The sequence below is a fragment of the Rhipicephalus sanguineus genome, chromosome 1 (genome assembly GCF_013339695.2).
Source record: "Rhipicephalus sanguineus isolate Rsan-2018 chromosome 1, BIME_Rsan_1.4, whole genome shotgun sequence".
Taxonomy (NCBI): domain Eukaryota; kingdom Metazoa; phylum Arthropoda; class Arachnida; order Ixodida; family Ixodidae; genus Rhipicephalus; species Rhipicephalus sanguineus.
The window spans coordinates 10,589,912-10,613,501 of NC_051176.1; the positions used below are offsets into that span (position 1 = coordinate 10,589,912).

The 23,590-nt window shown below is 47.7% G+C and overlaps 1 protein-coding gene across 1 annotated transcript in view; it reads right to left on the bottom strand.

The window, feature by feature from the left end:
- LOC119389414 (papilin) overlaps positions 1-23,590 on the bottom strand; it is a gene marked incomplete in the record, with an annotated part of 1,122,639 nt that overhangs the window by 260,718 nt on the left and 838,331 nt on the right. Inside the window, 1 exon segment of the mRNA XM_049412048.1 lies at positions 15,018-15,149. Within this exon segment, the coding sequence (XP_049268005.1) occupies positions 15,018-15,149 (132 nt within the window).

A 23,590-nucleotide genomic window follows, 5' to 3' on the forward strand; every position in this document is an offset into this window, starting at 1 on the left:
AGAGACCTGAATGGCCCTTCAAGTTAGCTAGCCAACATAAGGCGTGATGGCACTGACAACTGAAGGGCTGCAATAGAGGTAAGGGCGAAACTTTGACGTAGCCCAGAGAATGGCAAGGCATTCCTTTCTGTTGTGGAATAGTTTGCTTCTGCCTTGGATAGTGACCGGCTAGCAGAATGATAACACCTTTCAAGCCCGTCAGTCTTTGGCACAAGGACGGCACCGAGTCCTACGCTGCTTGCGTCGGTGTGTATTTCCGTATCGGCGCAATCGTCGAAATGCGCAAGTATGGGTGGCGTTGCAGGCGTCGTTTAAGTTCTTGAAAGGCTTGCACTTGCGCCGTTTCCACCTGAATTCCACGTTATTCTTCGTGAGAAGCGTCAGTGGTTCGGCGATCAGTGAACAGTTTTGACGAAGCGTCGGTAATAGGCATATAAGCCGAGAAATCGGCGCACGGCCTTCTTGTCGGTGTGTGGCGCAAAGTCGGCGAGGGCAGCTTTTCGGCGGGTCTGGGCGCACTCCAGACTTGCTGATCACATGACCCAGAAACAAGAGTCGTCATACGGGAATCTGCACTTTTCTGGCTTCAGGGCAGTCCAGAGACCTTGATTGCTTGAAGTACTGCCTCAAGCCGCCGGGATGCTCGTCGAAGGTCGAGGAAAAGACGACGACGTCGTCCAAATACACAAGGGCACGTGCCACTTCAATCCGGCCAGTACGGTGTCCATGACACGGCTGGAACGTCGCAGGTGCCGAGCAAAGACGAAAGGATGACCTTGAACTCAAAGAGGCCGTCGGGTGTTATAAAGGCCGTCTTTTCTCGGTCGTTCGTTGTTCTGCGCTAAAAAAATGGAACAGGGGAAGACACGGGAACACAGACGTGCGCAATTGTGTCTCGTGTCGTCCCCGGTTCCATTTTTAGCGCAGAACAGAAACGATGCAGTACCAACTAGCGCCCATTGAATCTTATTTTTCTCGGTCTTCTCGTCGACTTCGATTTGCCAGTAGCCGGTTGAGGTCCATCGACGAAAGTACGTCGCGTTGTGAAGTCGATCAGGGTGTCGTCTATTCGTGGGAGGGGGTACACGTACGTCCTTCTTCGTGATTTTGTTCAGGCGCCGATAATCAACGCAGAAGCGCAGTGTCCCGCCTTCTTATTCACTAACACCACGGGTGACGACCCACGGACTCTTGGACGGCTGGATGATGTTGTCGCATAGCATCTCGTCGACTGTTTCTTTATCGCGTCGCGCTCTCGAGAGAAACTCTGTAGGGGATCTGACGGAGTGGGTCGAGAATTTTCTTCTGTTATAATGCGTGCTTCGCAAGGGGCGTTTGTCGGACCGCGATGACGACGAGAAACAGTCCTTGTATTGCAAGAGCAGCGTTTTGAGTGGTCTTGCTTGGCCTTCGGAAGGCTCGGGTTGACGTCAAAATCCGGTTCGGGACCTCTATTGGTCGAAGCAGGTTTGGCAGCGTCGAAGAGGGCGAAAGCATCGCTCGCGGCTACACATTCGTCGATGTAGGCAACCGTCGTACCAAAGTTGAGGTGCCTATATTCGTGGCTGAGTTTGTCAGCACTACTTTTGCTTACCGTCACACAGCTCGGCTATACCTCGCGCGACGCAAATTTGACGGTGTCAGGAGTAGGTGCTGATCGACCCTCGATGACGCTTCAAGGTTGGCAGGTTTTTCGGTGAAGACGGAAATAATGACGTTGGAGCGCGGCGGAATGGTCACCTGCTCTTCTATCACATCAATGCATGGTTGCCTGGCATCGCGTGGGGCGGGAGCGCTTTGTCTGAGTTCAGTGTTATCGACTCAGACCTCAGGTCGATGACGGCGCCGTGGTCACTAGGAAAGTCCATTCCAAGTATCACATCTCTGGAGCAATTTTGTAGGATTACAAAGCTCGCAGGATAAGTCCGGTTATTGATGGTGACTCGCGCCGTGCAGACACCAATCGACGTTATCAGATGGCCTCAGGGTCCGGATCTCGGGGCCTTCCCCAGCAGTCCTAACTTTTTCAACTGTGATGCGAACGGCGCACTGATGACGGAATAGTCAAATCCAGTAAACGACGAGAGCGGTGACGTTGTGACCGTCGATCAGAACGCCGAGGTCTTAGTCCGCCGTCTTGCGTTGCGGTTACGTCGCGGCGTCGGGTCAGGCTACGTCGGTTTGCACCGCTGCTTCCGCGTTGCGTCGTCAGGCTGCTTCGGTCGCAAAAGTTTCGTCTTCAGGACGTCGTTCGGCGTGCGGCGGCGGCTCGGAACTTCGTCGCGCCGTCGTCGTCGATGGCGGAGGATCTTCAGCATTTCGTCGTTCAGCAACCGCACCCATCTTGGTGACTTTAGTTTTCGGATACGGGCTAGGCGACCGGCCCGGTTTGGGCCAGTGTACTGACGGCGGTGCGGTGACATGTAACGGCCGGGCGACGGCGAGCGGGAAGGTCGTCGTTCTTGCACTGTGTTCGGTGAGGTCGTCGTCGATGTCGCGAGGCCATTCGCCTGGCTGCGGGCGCGGCGCGTTGACAGCGAATCCGCCGTAGCACCCATCTGTACTGGCAGCGGCGGGTACGTGTGGCATGCCTCCCGAAGTGGTAGCAGAGCGGGCGGTTGTAAGGGGCGCGCAGACATCGGTCTTCTCGGGGATAGCACTGGCCGACAGGTGGGCGGTTAGGGCGTCGGTGGCGGCGGCGGCGTCTGGCCGACAGGTGGACGGTAGGGCGTCGGCGGCGGCGGCGGCGTCTGGCCGACAGGTGGACGGTAGGGCGTCGGTGTGCGTCTCGGAGTGGGCGTGGAGGAGCAGAATGAGGGGGCTGCAGCAGCATAGCTCATAGCTTGCGGCTGCGGCTTACTAGCCGGGCGCACCGAGTGAATGCTGGATCCTGGCGCACGACGTCGGCGATGGAATATACTTGAGGTTGCGACGAAGGTAGAAGTTTTCGCAGCTCTCTGCCGATTGCTCGAATCGTCTCACGCAGGTCGGCGGATCTAGTGCTGAACGTCGGCGTAGCTTGTGGTCGAGAAGCTCGGTTGTATTGCCGGGTGCGCATTTCAAATGCTCTCGATTTGTTGTGGCCTCGGAGACACAATTCCTGGACGTCTTGGGTGGGTTCCGCATGAACCCAGCGAGAGGCTTGCCTTACTCCTCGCATGAGGAAACGGACCTTCTTCTCCTCGGTATGTTAGGGTCGGTGTGGCGGAAGTCTAGCCATTTCTTCCGCGAAGATTGTCACTTTTTCTTTCGGGAGCTGGACCCGTGTCTCCAGTAAAGCGGCGGCCCTTTCTTTTCGCAGGACGCTTGTGAACGCTGCGAGGAAGCTGGTCCGGAAGATGTCCCAAGTTGTCAGCGTAGACTCCCTGTTCTCGAACCACGTCCTGGCGCTGTCTTCCAAAGCGAAGTACACGTAGCGTAACTTGTCGCTGAGGTCCCAGTTGTTGAAGGCCGCAGTCCTCTCGTACGACTCGAGCCACGTTCTTGGGTCCTCACATGATGATCCCCGAAAGATCGGCGGCTCCCTTCGCTGCTGCATCACGATCGCGGGCGGTGGCGCAGTGTCTGTCATCGTTGCCGCAGTCGTGGTCCTGGCCTTTCTGTTTAAGGCTACTTAAACACGGCGCATCGCTGGGACAGGCCACTTGGCAGCAACGGGACAGCTGAGAAGCACGCTCGCTAAAATCTATCTTCCTGTTCATGCAGCCAAGCAGCTCTTCGGCTATTGTCACGTGGTCGTGACGTCGACGAAGGCAGCAGTCAGCACGTCCGAGATGAAACTCTTTATTAGGCCGAACTTGTGGCCGGGAAAATGAAACTCCAGCTACAGCAATAAACTGATAGCGGCGCACAGAGCGTCGACCGTCGATCAACTGACAAGCGGTCAAGCGCGTCGGCTTTTATACAGGCGCTATCGAATTTTCCAGCAATAGCGCTGGTGGCGGCATTATCTCTCGACAAAGCTAGAACATTCGCGGGCGGCGCGCAATCTTAACAAAACGATCTACTACAATCGAGAAGCTTCTCGAACACTGCTTTGCAGACAGCGTCGATCGTTGATAAACGTCCTTGCTGGTCAAACCCGAATGATTCAAACTAAAACAAGAAGTGGGCGTGGAAGTGGGCGTATCATCACCAGCAACATGAGTGGAGCCCAAATAATCTGCCAGCCTGTGACGTCAGGCGGCTACGTCGGTGCAAGGATCGTCGCAGGGCTAAGCACGGAACATCGACAGGCTACTTAAACCCGGCGCATCGCTGGGACAGGCCACTTGGCAGCAGCGGGACAGCTGAGAAGCACGCTCGCTAAAAGCTATCTTCCTGTTCATGCAACCAAGCAGCTCTTCGGCTATCATCACCGGCAACACGAGCGGAGCCCAAACAATCTGCCAGCCACTGTGACGTCACGCGGCTACGTCGGTGCAAGGATCGTCGCAGGGCTAAGCACGGAACATCGACAGGCTACTTAAACCCGGCGCATCGCTGGACAGGCCACTTGGCAGCAGCGGGACAGCTGAGAAGCACGCTCGCTAAAAGCTATCTTCCTGTTCATGCAACCAAGCAGCTCTTCGGCTATCATCACCGGCAACACGAGCGGAGCCCAAACAATCTGCCAGCCACTGTGACGTCAGGCGGCTACGTCGGTGCAAGGATCGTCGCAGGGCTAAGCACGGAACATCGACAGGCTACTGAAACCCGGCGCATCGCTGGGACAGGTCAATTGGCAGCATCGGGACAGCTGAGAAGCACGCTCGCTAAAGCTATCTTCTGTTCATGCAGGTTGGACATTTTTGGACAAATTTTGGCATACTTCTTTCTGTGTTCTATCCCTGCTGCCTTTACTGTTGCCATTGTTAGTGCACGTTGTGCCTGATTATGTTATTTTTTTTATCACGTTGATCGAAAAGAATGGCTCCAAGTCTAGATGAACTGCGGGAGGAATTGAAGAAAGAACTGAAAGAATTTAAAAGGAGAATTGAAAGGGACCTGAGAAAAGAGCTTACTGATGCGAGAAAGGAACTGGGAGAGATGAAGAAAAGTCTTTCCTTCTATGACAAAATGTATGAGGAAATGAAGGAGGTGAATGACGACTGCTAAAAGAAAACGGCGCACTAAAGACAAATGCGGCTTTAGAAAATGAATGCAAAAGTATGAAAAGATGGTCGAAGAGCACGAGCAGAATCACAGGAAGTGAGCAGTATTCCAGAAAATGCAATTTAGAGTTTAAAGGAATTGTGCAAGCAGATCATGAACATCTAGTAAAGACTGTCAGGTTGGCACTCTCGTGAATGAACCACTGAGCCTGATGAAATTGAAGCGTGCCGTAGGGTCAGGAGCCGTAACAATTCTGATCCTCCCAATATAATTGTTCAATTGAAAAGCCGTGCCAAGCGTGAAAGCTTTCTCAAGAAAGCTAAATGCGCCTGTGAATGTCAGACCTCGGTCACGCATCTTCATCTTCCATGTATCGATATGGTAATCAAAGCCTTCACAATGCACTCGACGCCGCACTTATCGCCGCGCACACTCTGTACTCTTCTGCTCTCTTCTGTACTGTTCAACCCTCTTTCCCTTATTAGCTTTAAATACGAGCACTGAATAAACCAAAGCGTCTTTTCCTTGCTCGGAACCGGCCCGTGCGTATCTGTCGTAGATCAACAACGAACATGGTGTCAGAAGTGGTTATGCGAGCCAGACGCTGCTAACCAAGGGAACATCCTGAACAACCGCCACCAGCCCACAAGAGCTGTCATGGAATGTCTGAAGCCGCCTGAACAACTTCGCCTAGGGGTGACACCAGTAGGAACGGGTGCCTGTTCAAACAGAAGTTTGAGCTGTTTGTAACTGCGTCAACGCCACAAGGGAAAACGTATACAGGACCCCGAAGACAGCTCTCCTTCTTACGTGGTCGGCGACGACGGTTTGGGAAGTATTCAACAACTTCGACTTCGGTGAGGGCGAAAGCAAGCAGGATTATGACACCGTCATAAGACAGTTCGACGAGTACTGCTAAATGTGCATCAACGCTACGTTTTTCGCCAGCGAATACAAGCCCAAGGTGAGCCAGCAGAACAGTTCATCAGAGATCTAAGGAAGCTAGCACAGTCTTGCAATTTCGGCACGCTGGCTGAGTCGATGATAAGGGATCAGATTGTGTTCGGAACAAATAATGGCAAAGTACGCGAGAAGCTGCTGCGCGACAACAAGCTGACGTTTACGAAGGCTGAGCAAGCGTGCAAGGCAGCTGAGTTGTCTACCGCACGAAACGAGCTCTGGGACAGAGCAAACCAAGTCGACGCGTTGAAAGTGATGCCTAGCAGCGAACCTACACAGCAGACGGCGAAGCTATGAAACAGGAGAGGTGCATCGACACGGCAAGGGCAACGTCAAGTAGAGGTGACCAGAAGGTGTGCAAGTGCCGTAGGTGTGGGCGACGACATGCGGCTCGGAACTGCCCGGCATTTGGGCGCACCTGTCGGCGGTGCGGTGGTAAAAATCATTTTGCCGTTAAATGCAACAGCAATAAGCAAGTTGCGGAAGTCAAGAGCAGCGAAGACTTCGACATTCTCGACATCTCAGCCAACAGGGTGAACCACTTACAAGACTGGGTAGTTCAAGCACAAGTGGCGAACAAGCTGGTTGAGCTGAAGGTGGACACGGGTGCTCAAGCCAATCTTCTGCCGCACTGCATGTATCAACGCCTTCAAACAAGAATGCAAATGAAGCCTAGTAGCTCAGTGCTACGAGCGTATGACGGAGGGACTATCAAGCACTTGGGAGTCGTGACAACAAAGGCCACTATTGGCGACAAGTCCGCTGACATCGATTTTTTCGTGGTGAAGAAGGGACGTCAAGCAATTCTAGGGCTCCACGCCAGTGAGGCCTTGGGGCTTTTCCAGCGATCAGTGAGCGCGGTAACGGCATGCAACCGCGAACAAGTGCTTAGAGAATTTCCCGAAGTTTTCACAGGCACGGGGCGCCTTCAACGTCCATACACGATGGTGCTACGGGAGGACTCTGTACCTGTCGTCCAGATGGCCCGACGCGTGCCGCTGTCCCTGCAACAGCCACTACGACAGGAACTGGACCGAATGCTCCAAGCAGGCATCATCGCCAAAACAGAGGAACCGACAGACTGGGTGAGTCCTCTAGTAATTGTAAGGAAGCATAATGGCGAACTAAGAGTGTGCATGGACCCCAGGAAAATCAATGAATGCTTGAAGCGCGAGCACTACGAGATGCCGCGACGAGAAGACATCGAGGCTGAAATCGCGGGAGCGAAAATTTTTTCTCGACTCGATGCTAAGTCAGGCTTCCATCAGATACCGCTCGACGACGAGACATCTAAAATATGTACATTTTCGACTCCTTTCGGGCGATATAGGTTTTTGAGGCTTCCATTCGGAATCGCCTCGGCCTCCGAAGTCTTCCAAAAAACCATGAGCCAAATATTTGACGCCATCCCAGGAGTGCGCGTTTACGTAGATGATATTCTAATATGGGCGCCCACAAGGAAAGAACATGATGAAAGGCCGAAAGCTGTCCTGGAAGCAGCACGCAATTCTGGTCTAACATTGAACGCTGAAAAGTGCGAAATAGGGGTGGCAAAAATTTCGTTTTTGGGTGACGTAATTTCAGAAGAAGGCATCCAGCCAAACCCCGCGACTGTGAGATCGATGCTTGACATGCCAGCACCAACCGATAAGCTAGGAGTACAGCGAATGCTAGGCGTCGTCAATTATTTCGGAAAGTTTCTGCCAGCGCTGCCTCAAAAAACTCAACTGATGCGCCAGCTGCTCAAGAAGGACACAGTATTTGAATGGAGTGAAAACCAGGCCAAGGAATGGAACGATCTGTGCAAATGCTTAAGCATGCAACCTGTGTTGTCACCATTCGACCCCAAGCGAGACACTAAAATAACCTCGGACGCCTCCCAAAGGGGCATAGGGTCTGCTTTACTGCAACGACACGGGGAATCGTGGAAACCGGTTGCCTACGCTTCGCGGGTACTGACCGAGACGCAGGAAAGATACTCGCAGATAGAGAAAGAAGCAATGGCTGTAGTATTTGGATGCGAAAGGTTCCATGACTTCGTGTACGGACGGAAGATCATTCTCGAAACCGATCACCGTCCACTAATAGCAATCGCTCGGAAGGCGATAGGAGAAATGCCACCCCGACTGCAGCGTTTTTTTCTTCGCTTGCTCAAATATGATTTTGACCTAATTTTTATTCCAGAAAAAAATTGGTTTGGCGGACATGCTGTCTCGGGCTCCAGTCGACAGAACGGGGACGGACGAGGACAACGAAGACGTGGAAGTGCATGCCGTAAGCATAGTTTCGTCCCTCGTAAGCGAAGGCACTCAAGCCCGGTTGTTGGAAGGAACGAATAAAGACAGTGCCTTAAAGTGCGTCATCGAATCCATAAGAAGTAACCGGCAGATAAACGGACAGCTCAAGGCCTTTTCCAAGGAATTAACTGTGGTAAACGGTATACTATTCAAAGGATGCAAGGTAGTGATACCAAAGACTATGCGTCCGGAGATACCACGCAGAATACACGACGGGCACATGGGGCTTAACAAGTGCAAGGCACGCGCTCGGCTCGCAGTTTTCTGGCCCGGCATGAATGCTGATATTGAAAACGTCGTGAGCACATGCGCAGTTTGCAAAGCGTACTCCTACAAACAAAAACGTGAGCCTCCTATGATTCGCCCTGTTCCAGAGCACGCGTGGTACAGAGTCGGCGTTGACATGTTTGAGTATGCCGGGAGCTCCTATCTCTGCGCATATGACGCTTTGTAAAATTTTCCAGAAGTAGAATTACTGCGTGGCACGTCGTCTGCCACAGTCATTGACAAATTAAGCGCGATCTTCGCAAGGTATGGCATTCCAAACGAAGTTTGTACTGACGGAGGGCCTCAATTCACCAGTGAGAATTCTCAAATTTTGCAAGAAGATATGACTTCAAGCACACCACTTCAAGCCCTAGATTTCCACGCTCGAACGGCTTAGCTGAAAAAGGTGTGCAAGTCGTTAAAAATTCTGAAGAAAACACCGAAGGCAAAAATGATTTTTGGCTCGGATTACTCAATTACAGATCCAGTCCCTTGAAAGACGGTCAGTCACCAGGCGAGCTGCTTCAAGGTCGACGACTGCGCACCCCGATACCCGACTTCCAGGAAGCAACACGCCAGGTGGTGCAAAAGCATCAGCAGACTATGCCAAGGGGGACACGTCTTCCACCTTTGCAGAAAGGGCAAGTTGTCCGCGTCCGGGGAGACACATGGTCAACCAAAGCAAGAGTAATCAACCGCATGCGGCCCAGGTCCTACATCGTAAAGACAGAAAAGGGCGGTGTGATACGACGTAACCGTCAACATCTGCTGGCAACAAGAGAGCCGTTTAGTAGTTCCGAGGAGGATACGTCCGATGAAACATCTGACAACGAGGAATCAGACCAGCGGCAACTTCCAATGGGCAACGTGGGTGGAGGAGCTGACAACGAGGAACCAGTCCGACGTCAGCTGCCACAAGGCCATACGAGCCCGCCAGCCCAGGCTCTTAGAAGATCTACGCGAAACAGAAGGCGACCGCAGCGGCTAGCGTACGGCGAGAACTTCGTTCAGCGCCCGTGACTGGTCGCCGCTCATCTAACTACGGTTATGCAAAAGTTTTGGTTTTGTTGTTCAAACTAAATTAAAGGATGGAAGATGTATCGATATGGTAATCAAAGCCTGTCACAATGCACTCGACGCCGGCACTTATCGCCGCGCACACTCTGTACTCTTCTGCTCTCCTCTGTACTGTTCAACCCTCTTTCCCTTATTAGCTTTAAATACGAGCACTGAATAAACCAAAGCGTCTTTTCCTTGCTCGGAACCGGCCCGTGCGTATCTGTCGTAGATCAACAACGAAACATTCCATATATATTAATGAGCACCTCTGTCCAGCACTAAAGAGGCTGCTAGGCTTGACCATCGAAAAAAAGAAGGCACAAAACTGGAAGTTCGTATGGACGAGAGATGGTGAAATATTCGCAAGGAAAGATGAGCAATCCAATGTGATCAACGTTCGAAGTGAATGCGACATTGATAAGATTGTGTGACCTGGCATAATTTTTAGCCCTGTATTCTGTTTTCTCTCGTTCAATCATGGCGATACTGCCTGAAGATGCAGACAACATTTTTAGGTTTCATGGCGTCAAAGGCTTGATATGCTTTCATTTAAACACACAATCAGCAAGAAATAAGATGATAACCTCTGCGCTCCTTTCGAAACTTTTAACTTTTCTTTGACGTACTAATGTTAACACAGACGTGGTACTCGTCGGATAGTGACGTCATCAAACGTGCAAATTACAATGTATTTTACGTAAACAGAACAAATAGTCGTGGTGGTGTTTTAATGTATGTAAAAGAAAACAATGAATGTCAGTTACTTAATGGCATAAAAAAAAAACCTGTACGACAGATGACATGGAATGCCTTGTTTTACTATGTCAAAAGCTGATCTTAGCAGTGGTTTATCGTCCCCCAAGTGGAAATTTAGGTACCTTTTTCTATCAATGGGATCCCTATTTAACTATATCAATGAAAGACAATATATGCTTCTTGTAGGTGTTGATTTCAATATAAATATGTTACAGACCTCAAGTGTGACACATAGTTTTACAACACTGCTGCATTCACTTGGATCTACTAATGTTATTTCCGACGCCACGCGCACTTCGGAATCGACGAATACCTGATTGACCTTTTTATAACCAACCAACCTTCGGACACAGTAATATCAGGAGTAATTTCCTCCCACATTAGTGACCATCTTCCTATATTTTATTCATTAAGCCTCGCAAATGTTGCGTTAGTTATTGCTCACACGTTAGATTAGTACAGAACATTAGTCAAGAAGATTTAGACAACTTTCGTAAAATACTATCAATGATAAACTGGGATACTGTAACTCGAGCTAATACATCAGATGACGCGGATAACAATTTTATTCGTCTTTTCGTGGAAGCTTATGCGGAATCATTTCCTCTAAAAGAAATAAAGAATGCGAGTAATTCGCGTAAGCCGTGGATGTCTGGAGAGTGCATAAATATGATAAGAATAAAGGTAAGCTTTTCCATAGGTTTCTAACTTCTGGCTGCTCTGAGGATTGGGCTAAATTTAAACAGCACAGGAATAAAACCAACGCCTACCAATGAAAAACAAAACGCTCGTATTTTTGTAATGCTTTTCAGCAGTATGAAAAGACCAAGCCCGACGTCCTGTGGAAAAAGATAAGGGAATTGCTGGGGTGCTCACATTCCGCATAAAATATTAAAGAACTAATGATGAATAATGCAATCCTCAAAGGTTCAGAACTCTGTGAGGCATTTAGTGATTTCTTTACTAACGTAGTAGCCAGTACACACTAACCAGAGGCAGCAAACGCAAAAAAAAAGATTGACAGCTATATCTCCATATGCAATCAGAACACATTGCGTCGTTTCCTTAGCTTCCCCACAGCATGTACAGTTTTCTTCTTCTTTACTGAATCTCGCTTTACAACTAAGCGTTCTAAGGCAACCCGACCTCGCTTCAACCAGTAAAGCGCAGCTCTTGGGCGCCCGTTCCTGCGTTGAGCGGCACCGCCGTTGTCGGCGGCGTAACCATCACAGCGAGCGAGGACGAAAGACAGCGAAAGAGACATTGCCACATAGAGTTTTCCATCATAAGAGCAAGCGGGCCGCTCTGTGAGCATGTGCAAGACATCGCGCTTGCTCGCGCTTCTTGTGACAGCGCAACACATGCCTCTCGCGCACGGGCACGAGAAAGTGTGTTGACCTGCGAGGCTTAGGAGAAGAAGAAATGCATTGGTCGAAGGCACACTGTGTGTGGAACGCTCTAGCGGACTCCTAAAGCCCCTTTATAGTCTGGCGCAGGGTTCGCGTCAGCCAGCGGCGGCTGAAATTGATGACGCCAGGGTCACCACGCTACGTTGACGCCAAAACCGAGCATTGTATACTCCCACACGCCGCGCCCGATAGCCTTGACGCATGCGCACTTGCTCAACTTATCGCAAGCCCTGCCACTGTGGTCTAGTGGCTATGGCGCTCAACTGCTGACCCAAAGTTAGCGGGATCGAATGCCGGCCGCGGCGGCTGCATTTTCTATGGGGGCGAAAATGTATGAGGCCCGTGTACTTAGATTTAGGAGCACGTTAAAGAACCCCAGGTGGCCTGAATTTCCGGAGCCCTCCACTACGACGTCTCTCATAATCATACCGTGATTTTGGGACGCTAAACCCGAGATATTATTATTAACTTATCAAAAAATCAAAACACCTAAGCAGCTGCGCTCAGAATTCGCATTAGGCAGCATCGCACTTGTCGGTGAGTTCTTGCCTTTTCGGTAGTTACTCAGAGGGTTCTTTTTTTTTCATTCCTACAATAAAATAAATCCTCTCCCTCTGACTTTGCGCTTAACGCTTTTTGTTGCCATATCCCCTACACTGTCAGCAGTATCCTTGCTGGTAAGCCTCCAAGTTTTTTTTCTCCACTGTGAATCAACGCTCTTCCTATGCAAATACCGGTCTGCCCATCTGCTCTTTCATATTCCCTAGCCTATCTTCTTGGGCAAGATGGTGTTTACAAAACATATTCTAGTAGCGCAAAGTTCGAACAGGAAAGGAAGACGAAGAAGGGAGTAAAGAAAGACAGCTGCTACAAACAGAAGCGGTAAGTGAAGAAGAGTTTTCACGTGATACACGCCTCCCAGACGTTGATGCTGAGAAGGGACATGTAATTATCGACTGCCGAAGGAGAAGTGCCTCGTGAGCGCTACTGTCTACGTGGGCCCATGTGCGTGGGTGTTTCCGGAAGACGAATCTTCGAGAAAGAGCAGGAAAAGACGCCGGGAACTGGGTTGCACTGGTCAAGCCGGTGAATACGACAGCACTTTAACTGTTCTTGAATATTCTAGAGCGCCTGAGCTTGTATATGAGCGAAGTTGATTAGTTCTTTCCCATTGTTATTAACTTACTGACTTGTGATTTAGCCAGCCATGTGGGCATGTGTGTGAGATGTTTTTACTGCCTTAATTGAGAATATACTCATGTTAAGGCAGGTAGCGCGAGTTCCCACAAACTAGCCCAGTTATCCGTTCTCGTGAGAATATACTTCTATGTGTGTAGCACTTGAGCGGCCAGGCTTGTCGTCCATCCACTGTTGCATGGTCACGCAGTCGTAAATACAGGCCTAAACTTTGGTAAGAACCATGATTACGAAACGGTGCAACGAAAGGACTCGTAACACAGAAGTTGATTAGTTGAGAGTCTTCATGTCATCTTCTTCGTATGTGTTATTTGTTTTCTTGTTGCGCCGTTTCATAACCATGATCCCTTACCAACTCGCCCAACTATCATTGCTACTGAATGATACGAATGCTCGAAACCCGTGCAAAATAAACTAACAAGGTCTAAAATAAGGTAAACTACAGAAAAACTAAAAATAAATCGCTTCTAAGCCATCCGGCTGATAGATACCCGTGCCGCGCAAGAAAGGCGCCACCGCCTCGGCAAGCGCGCGATTGCCAAGGGAATCGCTCGGTTGACCACACTACGCACTTCCCAAAGTTTCACGGTAGTGGAGCTGCATTAAACGCAGGATTTAGAACTACAACAACACCTACACAAGAACGAAATTAGCGCAGGATTTAGCGTGGAATTTAGAACTACACAAGGGCCATCTTAGAGCTTCATTAACCGAATGATTAGCGCTGGATTAGAGCAGAACTAGTGCTAAATTAAACGTTGGATTTAAAGTTTTATTTTGTATGAACTCTTGGCTGTAACTCGGTCTTTGGACCACGACCTGCGTTGACCGGCGAGCTAAAAAGACCTACTATTCTATTGCCCGTACTTTCGTGGTTTGTTTCGGGGGACCTATACGTCAGTCCTTGAAATCTGCCCAGCGATTGTGTTCCATTAACGAGTTGGGACCGAAATTAATCCCGAAGGTTACGTTTTGTTTATTGCAGGCGCTGTAAGTAACATAATCACCTTGTATTAGGCATTTTTCACTGCAAGTGAGCGCCCATGCATATGAAGGAGAGTTAGCACTTTCTCTTGACTAACCAGCAAAAAAAAAAGAAACCTTGCGAATGAATAATAGCAATTCGAATGAAAAAACGTCGAAATATGGCCAATAACAGAGCAACCACAAAAAATTGGGCGGCAGTTTGCACTAAGCCGCGGGAAGCTTGGCGCATCGAAGCACGGACACGTCGCCAATTGTACTCCCCGTCGACCGACACGTGTAGCTTCGAGATGTGCGGCTTCCTCTTCGGGAGTACGCAGCCAGGCTATGCACTATAGAGCGGAGGTTGCACGCTATGTCTCCGTCTGTGGGCGTCGCTTAGCTGCTCCGCATGCGCGCTTGGCCAGGTGGTGCGGTATCTGGTCACTAGACGACGCGATGCTTGCTTCCTCTTTCTTTCAATCTGTTTTTCTTTACTTCTTCCTCCCTCTTTCGCCGATGTTCTCTCTGTCTCTCTTTCTTTTTCTTTCTGCATTTCTTTCTCTCTGTTCCTCTCCTTTTCATTCTCTCCGTGCTGCGTTTTACTCTCTCCCGTCCTCCTTTCAATCCTCCTTACAATCACATATCTCTCCTCTTCACCCTGACTTCCATTTTCCACCCCCTTGCTACAATATACTATACAAGGCTATGTTATGCTCTGCTAGCGTGTCTGGATAGCCGAGTGGTTCGGACACTCGCGTTAGGATCGGGGGTACCCGGTTTCGAATCCCGCCTCGTGCAGAATTCTTTTTTTTCGGCAAGAATTTTCCCCTTCCTTTATATCTGTCTCTCTGTACTCATCCGCACAATGCCACATACAACACACGTCAAGATGATGATGATGGGTTTCTGCGATCGACTCGAAAAGAATGATCTGCTAAACAGCTTCGCTGTGAAAACTAAATTCCATTTCCTTGCAGGATTTTGAGAGTGAAACTCACGTCGCTCAACTCACCATTTTTGGAAGCATTGTTCGAGCAGTCGCACACTTTGCACCCGCCTTCTTCCTCCTCTACGAGGTTACCGCAGCTGCACTCTATGGACTCCGGACAGCTGGCGGACGTTTTGGCAATGATGATATGGACACCTGCGATGCCAAATTTGCACAATTTTCACTCGCAATCCAGCCAGTCAGTGCAACAGCTGGAACGAGACTGAATAAAGATTTGTACAGTTGGGGACCCAACACCCTGGATCGCTAAGCCGCACCAAGTTGCATACTTTTGGGTTACTAAGTGCGGCACGGTTTTTCATGTGGGCCGAACGCAACAACTTTGTGTCGAGCGCTGGGAATTTCACATTGTAAAGAATTTATTCTGGCACACCACGTGAACGAGACGCACTCGCCGGGCTGATTCTACGGACTGAGGTTTGTTTCCTCTGAAACGTCTTACAAAAGCACGGATAATTAAGAGTAGGTAAACTACAGAACGCAAGTTATGTACGGGATGTACATTCTAAAAACTGCAACTCCTGCAGTAAGAGCTTCGTTACTCCTGCAGGTCGCATTGTACTATCTACAGACGAGAAAGAGTGAAAGGGATGTTCAGGTCTCCTATCAAAAACGAGTAAAGTGTCTGTTCCATCCTGCATCCCAGGTCATGAGAGAGTTAACAGGTTGTTTTAATCCTTTACCATATAGGGCTTGGTACCGAGCTCGTTTTAGCCTTCCATCTCTCCGAATTGGAGGAGCTATAAAAAGTTAGTCCAGTCGTATCTCCGGCTCTCGCTCAATGAATGAAGTGACGGCGAGACATACCTCGTCAACTTGTCCCGGCGAAAACCACTAACATGCACGAAGAATCCGCGATCGTAAATGCGCGCGTTTATGTTCACACGTACGTACACTCTCAGTCAAGTACTAGATGAAAATTGGCCGCGTATCGGCGTGCTCCGCTGCAAATGCCGTGTAAAGACGATAGAGGAGGCGCTGCGTAGCTGCGTCTACGCTGCGTGAGATATGGACGCCATCTGGCAATGCATCGGGAAACATGAGCTTGTGCAGAAGGTTTCTTCCTCCGTGGCAGAGGCCGTTCGTCGGCGCGCATAGCATGGCATTTTCAGCGCAGCCACAGCCGCAGCTTAAGAAACTAGGGTCTTTAGAATTATGTATCTATGTATTTTCTATTAAAGGAACACACCACCTAATATTTACCTAAAGATGTTGCGCCTCAAATATGCGTAATATTTACTTTTTGATTGACAACGTTCACAAGTATGAACAGCCGTACCAGTTCAAGATGGGTGGGCGGGAAGCAAGTGGTTCAACTTTGGGCGGGTGGCTGAATCAGGTGACAGACATACATACACACAGACAGACAGACAGACAGACCAAAGTTTGCGTTTAAGTTCCCCAAGAAGGACTATCGTCTTTAAAACTGACTAGAGGCGACGCACCGCAATTTACTGAATAAAATCCTCTGTACAGAAAGCCCGACAAAAAGTGAGACAAACATCCGGCAGATCCCACGCACTGTGGGACTCGATACGAAGCAGCTAGCAAAGAGCTGCATACACCGCCTTGTTCGTCTTTGAGGGAAATGAAGTCACTCATGTCATGGCATCTAGTCCACTATATATCGCATGTTTGTGATGCATGCGGGCATTTACAGTATCGTATATACCATGCTACTGAAACGTCTTTTCTGGTACATCTAATGCATAACCTGTCATTTATATTCGTCACGCATTGATGTCATGCCATACCAATTTTGATATATATCCATTAACAAACAGCCGGAAGCGCACCAAGGCAGTGTCACGTAAAACAGTGTCATGGAGTCACGTTAGAGAATACCAGTTCCGGTGTATGTCAAGCTTGCGAACCGGCCGCGAACGCACCATGAGTGGGGCAGGGAAATCATGACCTACATGACATGTATTTCTTGACTGTCATGTTACCATCTGTCATTTATGTTCGTCATGGAGTCACGTCACGCAATAACAGTTTTCGTCTTTGTCAAGCTAGCTAACCGGCCGCCAACGCAGCATGAGTGTGCCATTAAAATCATGCCCTACGTGACATGCATATCATGATTGTCGTGTTACCACTGTCATTTGTTTGTGATACCGTCCCGACAAGCAATACCAGTTTTGGTGCGTGTCAAGCTAGCGAACCGACCGCGAGCGCACCATGAGTGTGGCATGTAAATCATGCCCTACATGCATGCATGTCATGACTGTCATGTTACCACCTGTCATTTATGTTCGTCATATCGTCACGTCACAAAATACCTGCTTTGGTGTATGTCAAGCTAGCGAACCGGCCGCGAAGGAACCATGAGTGAGCCATGTAAATCATGCCCTACATGACATGCTTTCAGGATTGTCATGTTACCACGTGTCATTTATGTTCGTTACGGAGTCACGTTACACGATACCAGTTGTGGTGTATGTCAAGCTTGCCAGCCGGCCGCGAACGCACCATGGGTGTGGCATGTAAATCATGCCCTTCATGACATGCATGATGGTGCGATGGTGTGTCTAATCTTGGCGTTGCGTCAGGGCGTTTTTGTGCACCTAACCAACGGCATCGAAATGACTTTTAAAGAATGTTTCAAACAGCTTTTATTGACTCATGAGATGCCAATTGACAACAGATTACGCTTTTTAGATTTGAATTTGATTCTTTCACCTGACCATGTGTGCTGGCTATACGAAACTAGAACTGGAAAACCACTTTTACTCTATGACTCTTCCATTCCAAGTTAGTTAAGCGAAGCATCACAAATCTTTGTCTCATCAATCCCCTTAGGAAATCATGTCGTCATGTCATGCAGCGCAGCTTTGCAGCTCAAGCTGAAAGGCGTTTGAGTGATGGGTACCCAGAGATCCTAGTGACATCTATAGCTGAAAAGCTATTAAAACTGATAAAGAACGACTGCAACTCCGAGGCTCAGCCGGAATCTAACGACCGAAAAGACCCGTAGTTTTACTCTTTGTGCATGACATTTCCCACCGACTGAAAAGATAGGGGAGAAAGTCAGCGTGAAAGTGGTGTTTTCGGCGTCGGATAAGTTACAGCAGCTTTGCAAAGCAGTCAATCCCCTTAAATCACGCGCCACTGTTTGCTCAACCAAGCACAAACTCTGTGCCATGTGAACCGGAGGTTGTTTCTCGATACCACTCTCATGTGGTAAGAGGTATATCGGCCAATCGGGGCGCTTCCTTAATGAAAGGCTAAAAGAGCACCACTATAATTATCACAAAGCAATTCGGGCCACATTGGAATTCACTGCCGCGATGGGTGGTTTTATCCTATCTTTGATCAATGTGAAGTGGTGAAAAGCACCCGTCAAATATCACTCGAGAAATAATAGAAGCGCATTGTACAGCAAGAGCTGGTATCACATGTATCAATGATCCTTCGTTGGCTTAATCTGAATACGAAGTAACCGCCTTAATCAAGGAAATCGTCTATGACTCTGGTTGTGACGGTGCGATAGTGTGTGTAACCTTGTGTGTGACGGTGCGATAGTGTGTAAACATTCTAACGATAGCGTTAGGGTGTTTTGTATGCTTGTGCGAGTCTACATATTTGATGCATTTTGACAATAAGATCAGTTGGAAGTTAGCGCTCTGTCATCTTGTGTCGGTCTGCTCGGCCATTTCTCTTCTCTCCGTAATGTGCTATACCCGTTCAAGTACGACGAACCATCTCGCCCAATCTTCAACACTTGTGAGCTATTATCACGCTGTCATGTGATGGAATGTGCATTGAGGCCAAATATGTTTTCCACTGTTTATGCTGTTTGCTTGATTTCCTTGTTTTATCTGCGTCTTGAGTCATTTTGTGCGCGTTGACATGTGGCTTAATCATGGCATAATTATCGCCATAGTGAAACATAGTTTAGGCCCATACGATGTGACAGATTCCGCTAGTGACAGTGGTGTGTTGTGAAGAACATGCCTTTACAAGTGCTTCATTGCCTGGTTGGTGCGAATGGTAGACCACTAACGAAACAGCGCTAAACACGGAACGAGAAGAGGACACAAACACGGCGCTGAACTAACAACAATGTTTATTGCAAAACCACAGTGGAATATAGACACAGGTATCTGCGTAGAAACACGCTGTTACATCGTCCCAACAGGCCGATGCATAAATGACGGCTGAGGGAGCACGCTATTCTCTGAAAGGCTCTGTCCCCACCACCTGGCTGACCACTGTAAAAATGTGCTGTCACCGATTCTTGATAGTGTGTGTTCTGGGGCGCTATAAAGACCAGCGCGAACGCGAGACAAGCGAAGCCTTCTCACATTGAGCAGCACGATGTCTCTTGTGTTAGCGTACCCTCAATTTCGCTTCATGGCTGTGAAATTGGATATCTGGGGTCTCCTGATATGACAGGTTCTTGATAATGTTCGCCGTTTGGCCTTTATCACATGTATGTGACTTTGGCTTATGTTTCATGTTTCTGCGCAGATACCTGTATCCTATATATAATGCACTGTTTTTGCAATAAACATTGGTTGTTAGTTCAGCGCCGTGTTTGTGTCCTCTTTTCGTCCCTTGTTTAGCGCTGTTTTCGTTATTCGTCTACCAAGAACATGCATTTTATGCTATTGTCACTTCAATAGTCTCATATCAGCACTGGAAGTTGCCAGGGTTACATGTGCATATTTATGGCCTTCAGGAAATGTATTAGTTGTGCAAGGCTATTTTAATCACATTGATATAAGTCAGTTGAACCTTTATAACAACGTTGTTGAATCACCTTGTTTCTTCCCTCTCCTTATTTTGTTTTGCATTATGTTGCCATAGTTTTTATGATTTGTACACAGTATTCTCGCTGTTGACACAACTTCTCACAAGGTAAAAGCGCTCGTATTGTGTCCAGGTCTTCTTTTGTCCTCATTACAAGTATGCTGTTAATTTTTCCCATGAATCAATACCAAGTCGCCCAATCTTCAGTCCTAAACAGAGTAGCTGTGGTTCATCAAGAAGCATGTTTCCAACGTGTTTAAATACAAAGTGAACCTCAGTAACACTCACACCCATTTACACTATATTGCTAACTTTACTGACGTCGAAATCTATACCCGAATGGTGGTACACAGGAGAAGAGCAACACTTCTGGTGTTGTTTCCCATTTCTTTACCTTTGTGTAATTTTCGCCCTGTGTGCTTTAAGTGAAACGTTCGTAAGGAACTACTTAGCAGCCTGAAAATATTGCATTTGTTTCATGTTTTGTTAAAAAGTCGGCAATAAGCAGTCAAGCGTGAGTCCTTGGCAAGAAATTCATTTTTATGGACACAGAAAGCCTAATGAACTTCTTTTTTCTATAATTTCCGGAAGACATTCCTGGCAAAGAAGCAAGAGTTGCTTGCCCACTGCTTGTGTATGAGACAGTGTATTAAGGGAACACTCAACTGTGCCTCACTGTACACTATCTCGAACATTTCGTACATCTTAAAGCGTTTGGGCAAATAGTGGGATTGATGCAGGGTGTTATGCATGATACTGCGTGCAACCTTTCCAGTAGCATGTGCATTTGAAATTTTCGCATTGTTCAAAATGACACTTAGTAGAAACGGCTTTATTCAGCAAACTTCAACAATCCTAAAATGGACTGTTGGGCGAGTTGATGTGTATTCATAGTTAAAGAAATTGCGAAAAAAAAACCCCACAGCACAGAGAAATAAGAATGAAAGGCACAGGACGATGCGCTACTACCAAGTGGAGTTTAACACAAACCACAGAACGATATACACACACGGTATGAAAAAAACTACAAAATTAAAGGTTCGCGCAGTCGCAGAAATAGTAAAAACATGTCTAAAAAAGCCAAACACGTGTTAAAGTTCAGTTGATCGTACCGCATCGTCCTGTCCCCTTTATTTCGATGTGTGTTGTGGTTTTGCTTTCCCGCTTTCTTTAACTATGAGCTTAAGTCCTGACTGCTTTGCAGGCTCTATACGTGTGTGGTGAAATTTTATGCAAACTCATGGCATATCAAGTCCTAGGATCCAATGTGCAATCCATCAGCAACAATTTATAGGAAATTTTTAATTTTAAGCATGTGATTGCCTAATATCAAGTTCATCTTGAAGCCATAATGCTGGTCTTAATTTTCAATGTGGTAATTATGCATAAGCCATGAAGTGAGGAATTAAAGATGAAGAACTTTTAGTTGCAGGTGGCGCTCGCTGGCATGACTATATTGTAAACATAGATGTACTAATAGGCATAATAGAAGTATTCGTACAGTTTAATTATGTGAGAACGACGAGAAGGTTCCCAAGCATAATTCCAGAAATTACGTTTAGTCTTCAGATACCTGTGAGTAAATACGGGCAGCAATATATGAAGGCAGCGTTGCCGCTTTGTGGGCATTGCTGAATGCTTTTATAAATTGTGGTAAGTGGATCTACAATCCATTTTAGACTTTTCTGCGGAAAACTCAACTGTATGTTCATGTGAGACATGTTTTTTATGCCATAGTGCAGACTAATGCAATAACTATACTAGAACATGCCTATCTCCATGGTTGCATATTTCTCAAAAGTAAAGCTGGCGTTCTTGCACTCATTTAGCTGCCTTTATGTGTAGGCTGACACCAAGTTCCTTGCGCATGCCATTTCCTTGGATTGTGCTTAGATACTGGCTCTGTGAAGTGCACATATCAGTAGCCATTATGAGGAGGTTTTACACACTACTTTCATGTTGCTTTACTGCTGTAAATTATATACAGTGCTTGGGGTGCACTGTATACGTTGTTCCATGTGTTCAGTATTGGGTGTGCCCCAAAGATGGAAAAAATAGATATGCTTACACTGACATCGGAACTGCTACTGTTTTGATTCCAGTGAAATAGTGCAACGCTGTTTCTTGCATAAACTGAGCCGTGACTGTTTGTCGTGTATGCAGTTGGAAGAAATTAACTTCTGCATGTAATAGAATTTTGGTGAAACACTACTTGCTCAACGTAACGGCTTGTGTTTTATTACTAAACAAATAGAACAGGTGATTTACACATTAGAACGCATTCTAGGAGAGAAATAGATGACAGGCAGTTAGGCAACAAGTCATCACTGTGTTCTAACATAGACGGTGTGATATTTCATCAATCGTAGCATAATTGAGGGTGTCTGTTGTATAAGTGAACTTCAACGTAATGTGCAGGTGGACGATGGCGTGCACATACGACCAAGTTTTTCAAGTTTTGTGCCTACTTGCGATAGTCCTCGTGTTTCTGTGTTAGATATGTAAAATTCTGAATTGCGAACAAGCCAACCCGTCTACTGCTGTGAATATAATATACTAGCAATTCAAACGAACTATTTTCTGAAGAACAGCTGCTTCATTCCGGAGGAGTCTAATACATTTTTTTTAATTCGTACTGCGTCATCTGTGCAAGAGGAGTGCCAAGTACACATGGAGGTTCACAAGGGAGAAGTACAAGTGGATTAACTTTTTTATTTTGCGAGAGACATGTCAGTGGTAAGTTTGTGAATGTTGTGCTTGAACAACGACACTAGATTAGCTTGACATCGGGGCAGGCTTTTGGCATTCGCTTTAACGCGGTGCCGTGATGCTTAACAATAACGGTTAATTAGGAAGATAGTAGTAGTCTCCCGAGTATGCAAGCAACTAAATACAAAATATCGCCCCGCCACGGTGGTCTAGTGGTTATGGCGCTCGACTGCTGACCCGAAGGTCGCGGGATCGAATCCCGGCTGCGGATGCTGCATTTTCGATGGAGGCGAAAATGTTTGAGGCTCGTGTACTTAGATTTAGGTGCACGTTAAAGAACCCCAGGTGGTTGAAATTTCCGGAGCCCTCCACTACGGCGTCTCTCATAATCATATCGTGGTTTTGGGACGTTAAACCCCACATATTATTATTAAATACAAAATATCAGTTATGGAGAGCCACTGTATGCCACGCTAAAGCCCGAACGGCAAATAAGTACTAAGTGCGGAGATAGATTATCGTTCAGCTGCTCAGAAGGCGCTGCTGCCAGTGCGTGCAGCTTGAGACAGTAGGCCCGCTTTAAATGCACTTAATGTCGGCGCGCTACAATATTGCCACGCCCACTTCTTGTCTTGTTTTGATGTATTCGGGTTTGACCGGCAGGGACGGTTATCAACGCTCGACGCTGTCCGCGAAGTAGTGTTCTAGAAGCGTCGCGATTGTAGTAGATCGGTTTGTTAACCCTTTGCGGTCCAAAACCTTTACCCACTTTCCGGCTCTAGCGGTCCGAAACTATTTCGCCAGTTTCTGGCGCCGCGAATAAAAACACAAGCTGTGGAAGAGAAACGCACAGGATATTTATTTTTGCTCCTGCATTCTGCAGGCAACTCTTTTAGTGATATTTGGGCAACGTATGATACCGCTCAAAGCATTCCCCTGTGTGCAGGCCAGGGTTATTACTGCAGGTTTCCACCGCCGCCGTCGTCGTCTTCGTCACTCACTTCTGTCGAATCACTGTCATCACTGTCTGGTGGAGGCACGTAATTCTCTTCCTCACTAAAGTCATCCTCGCTTTCGCTAAAAGCACCGCCGTAAAACGCACGCGGTGAAAA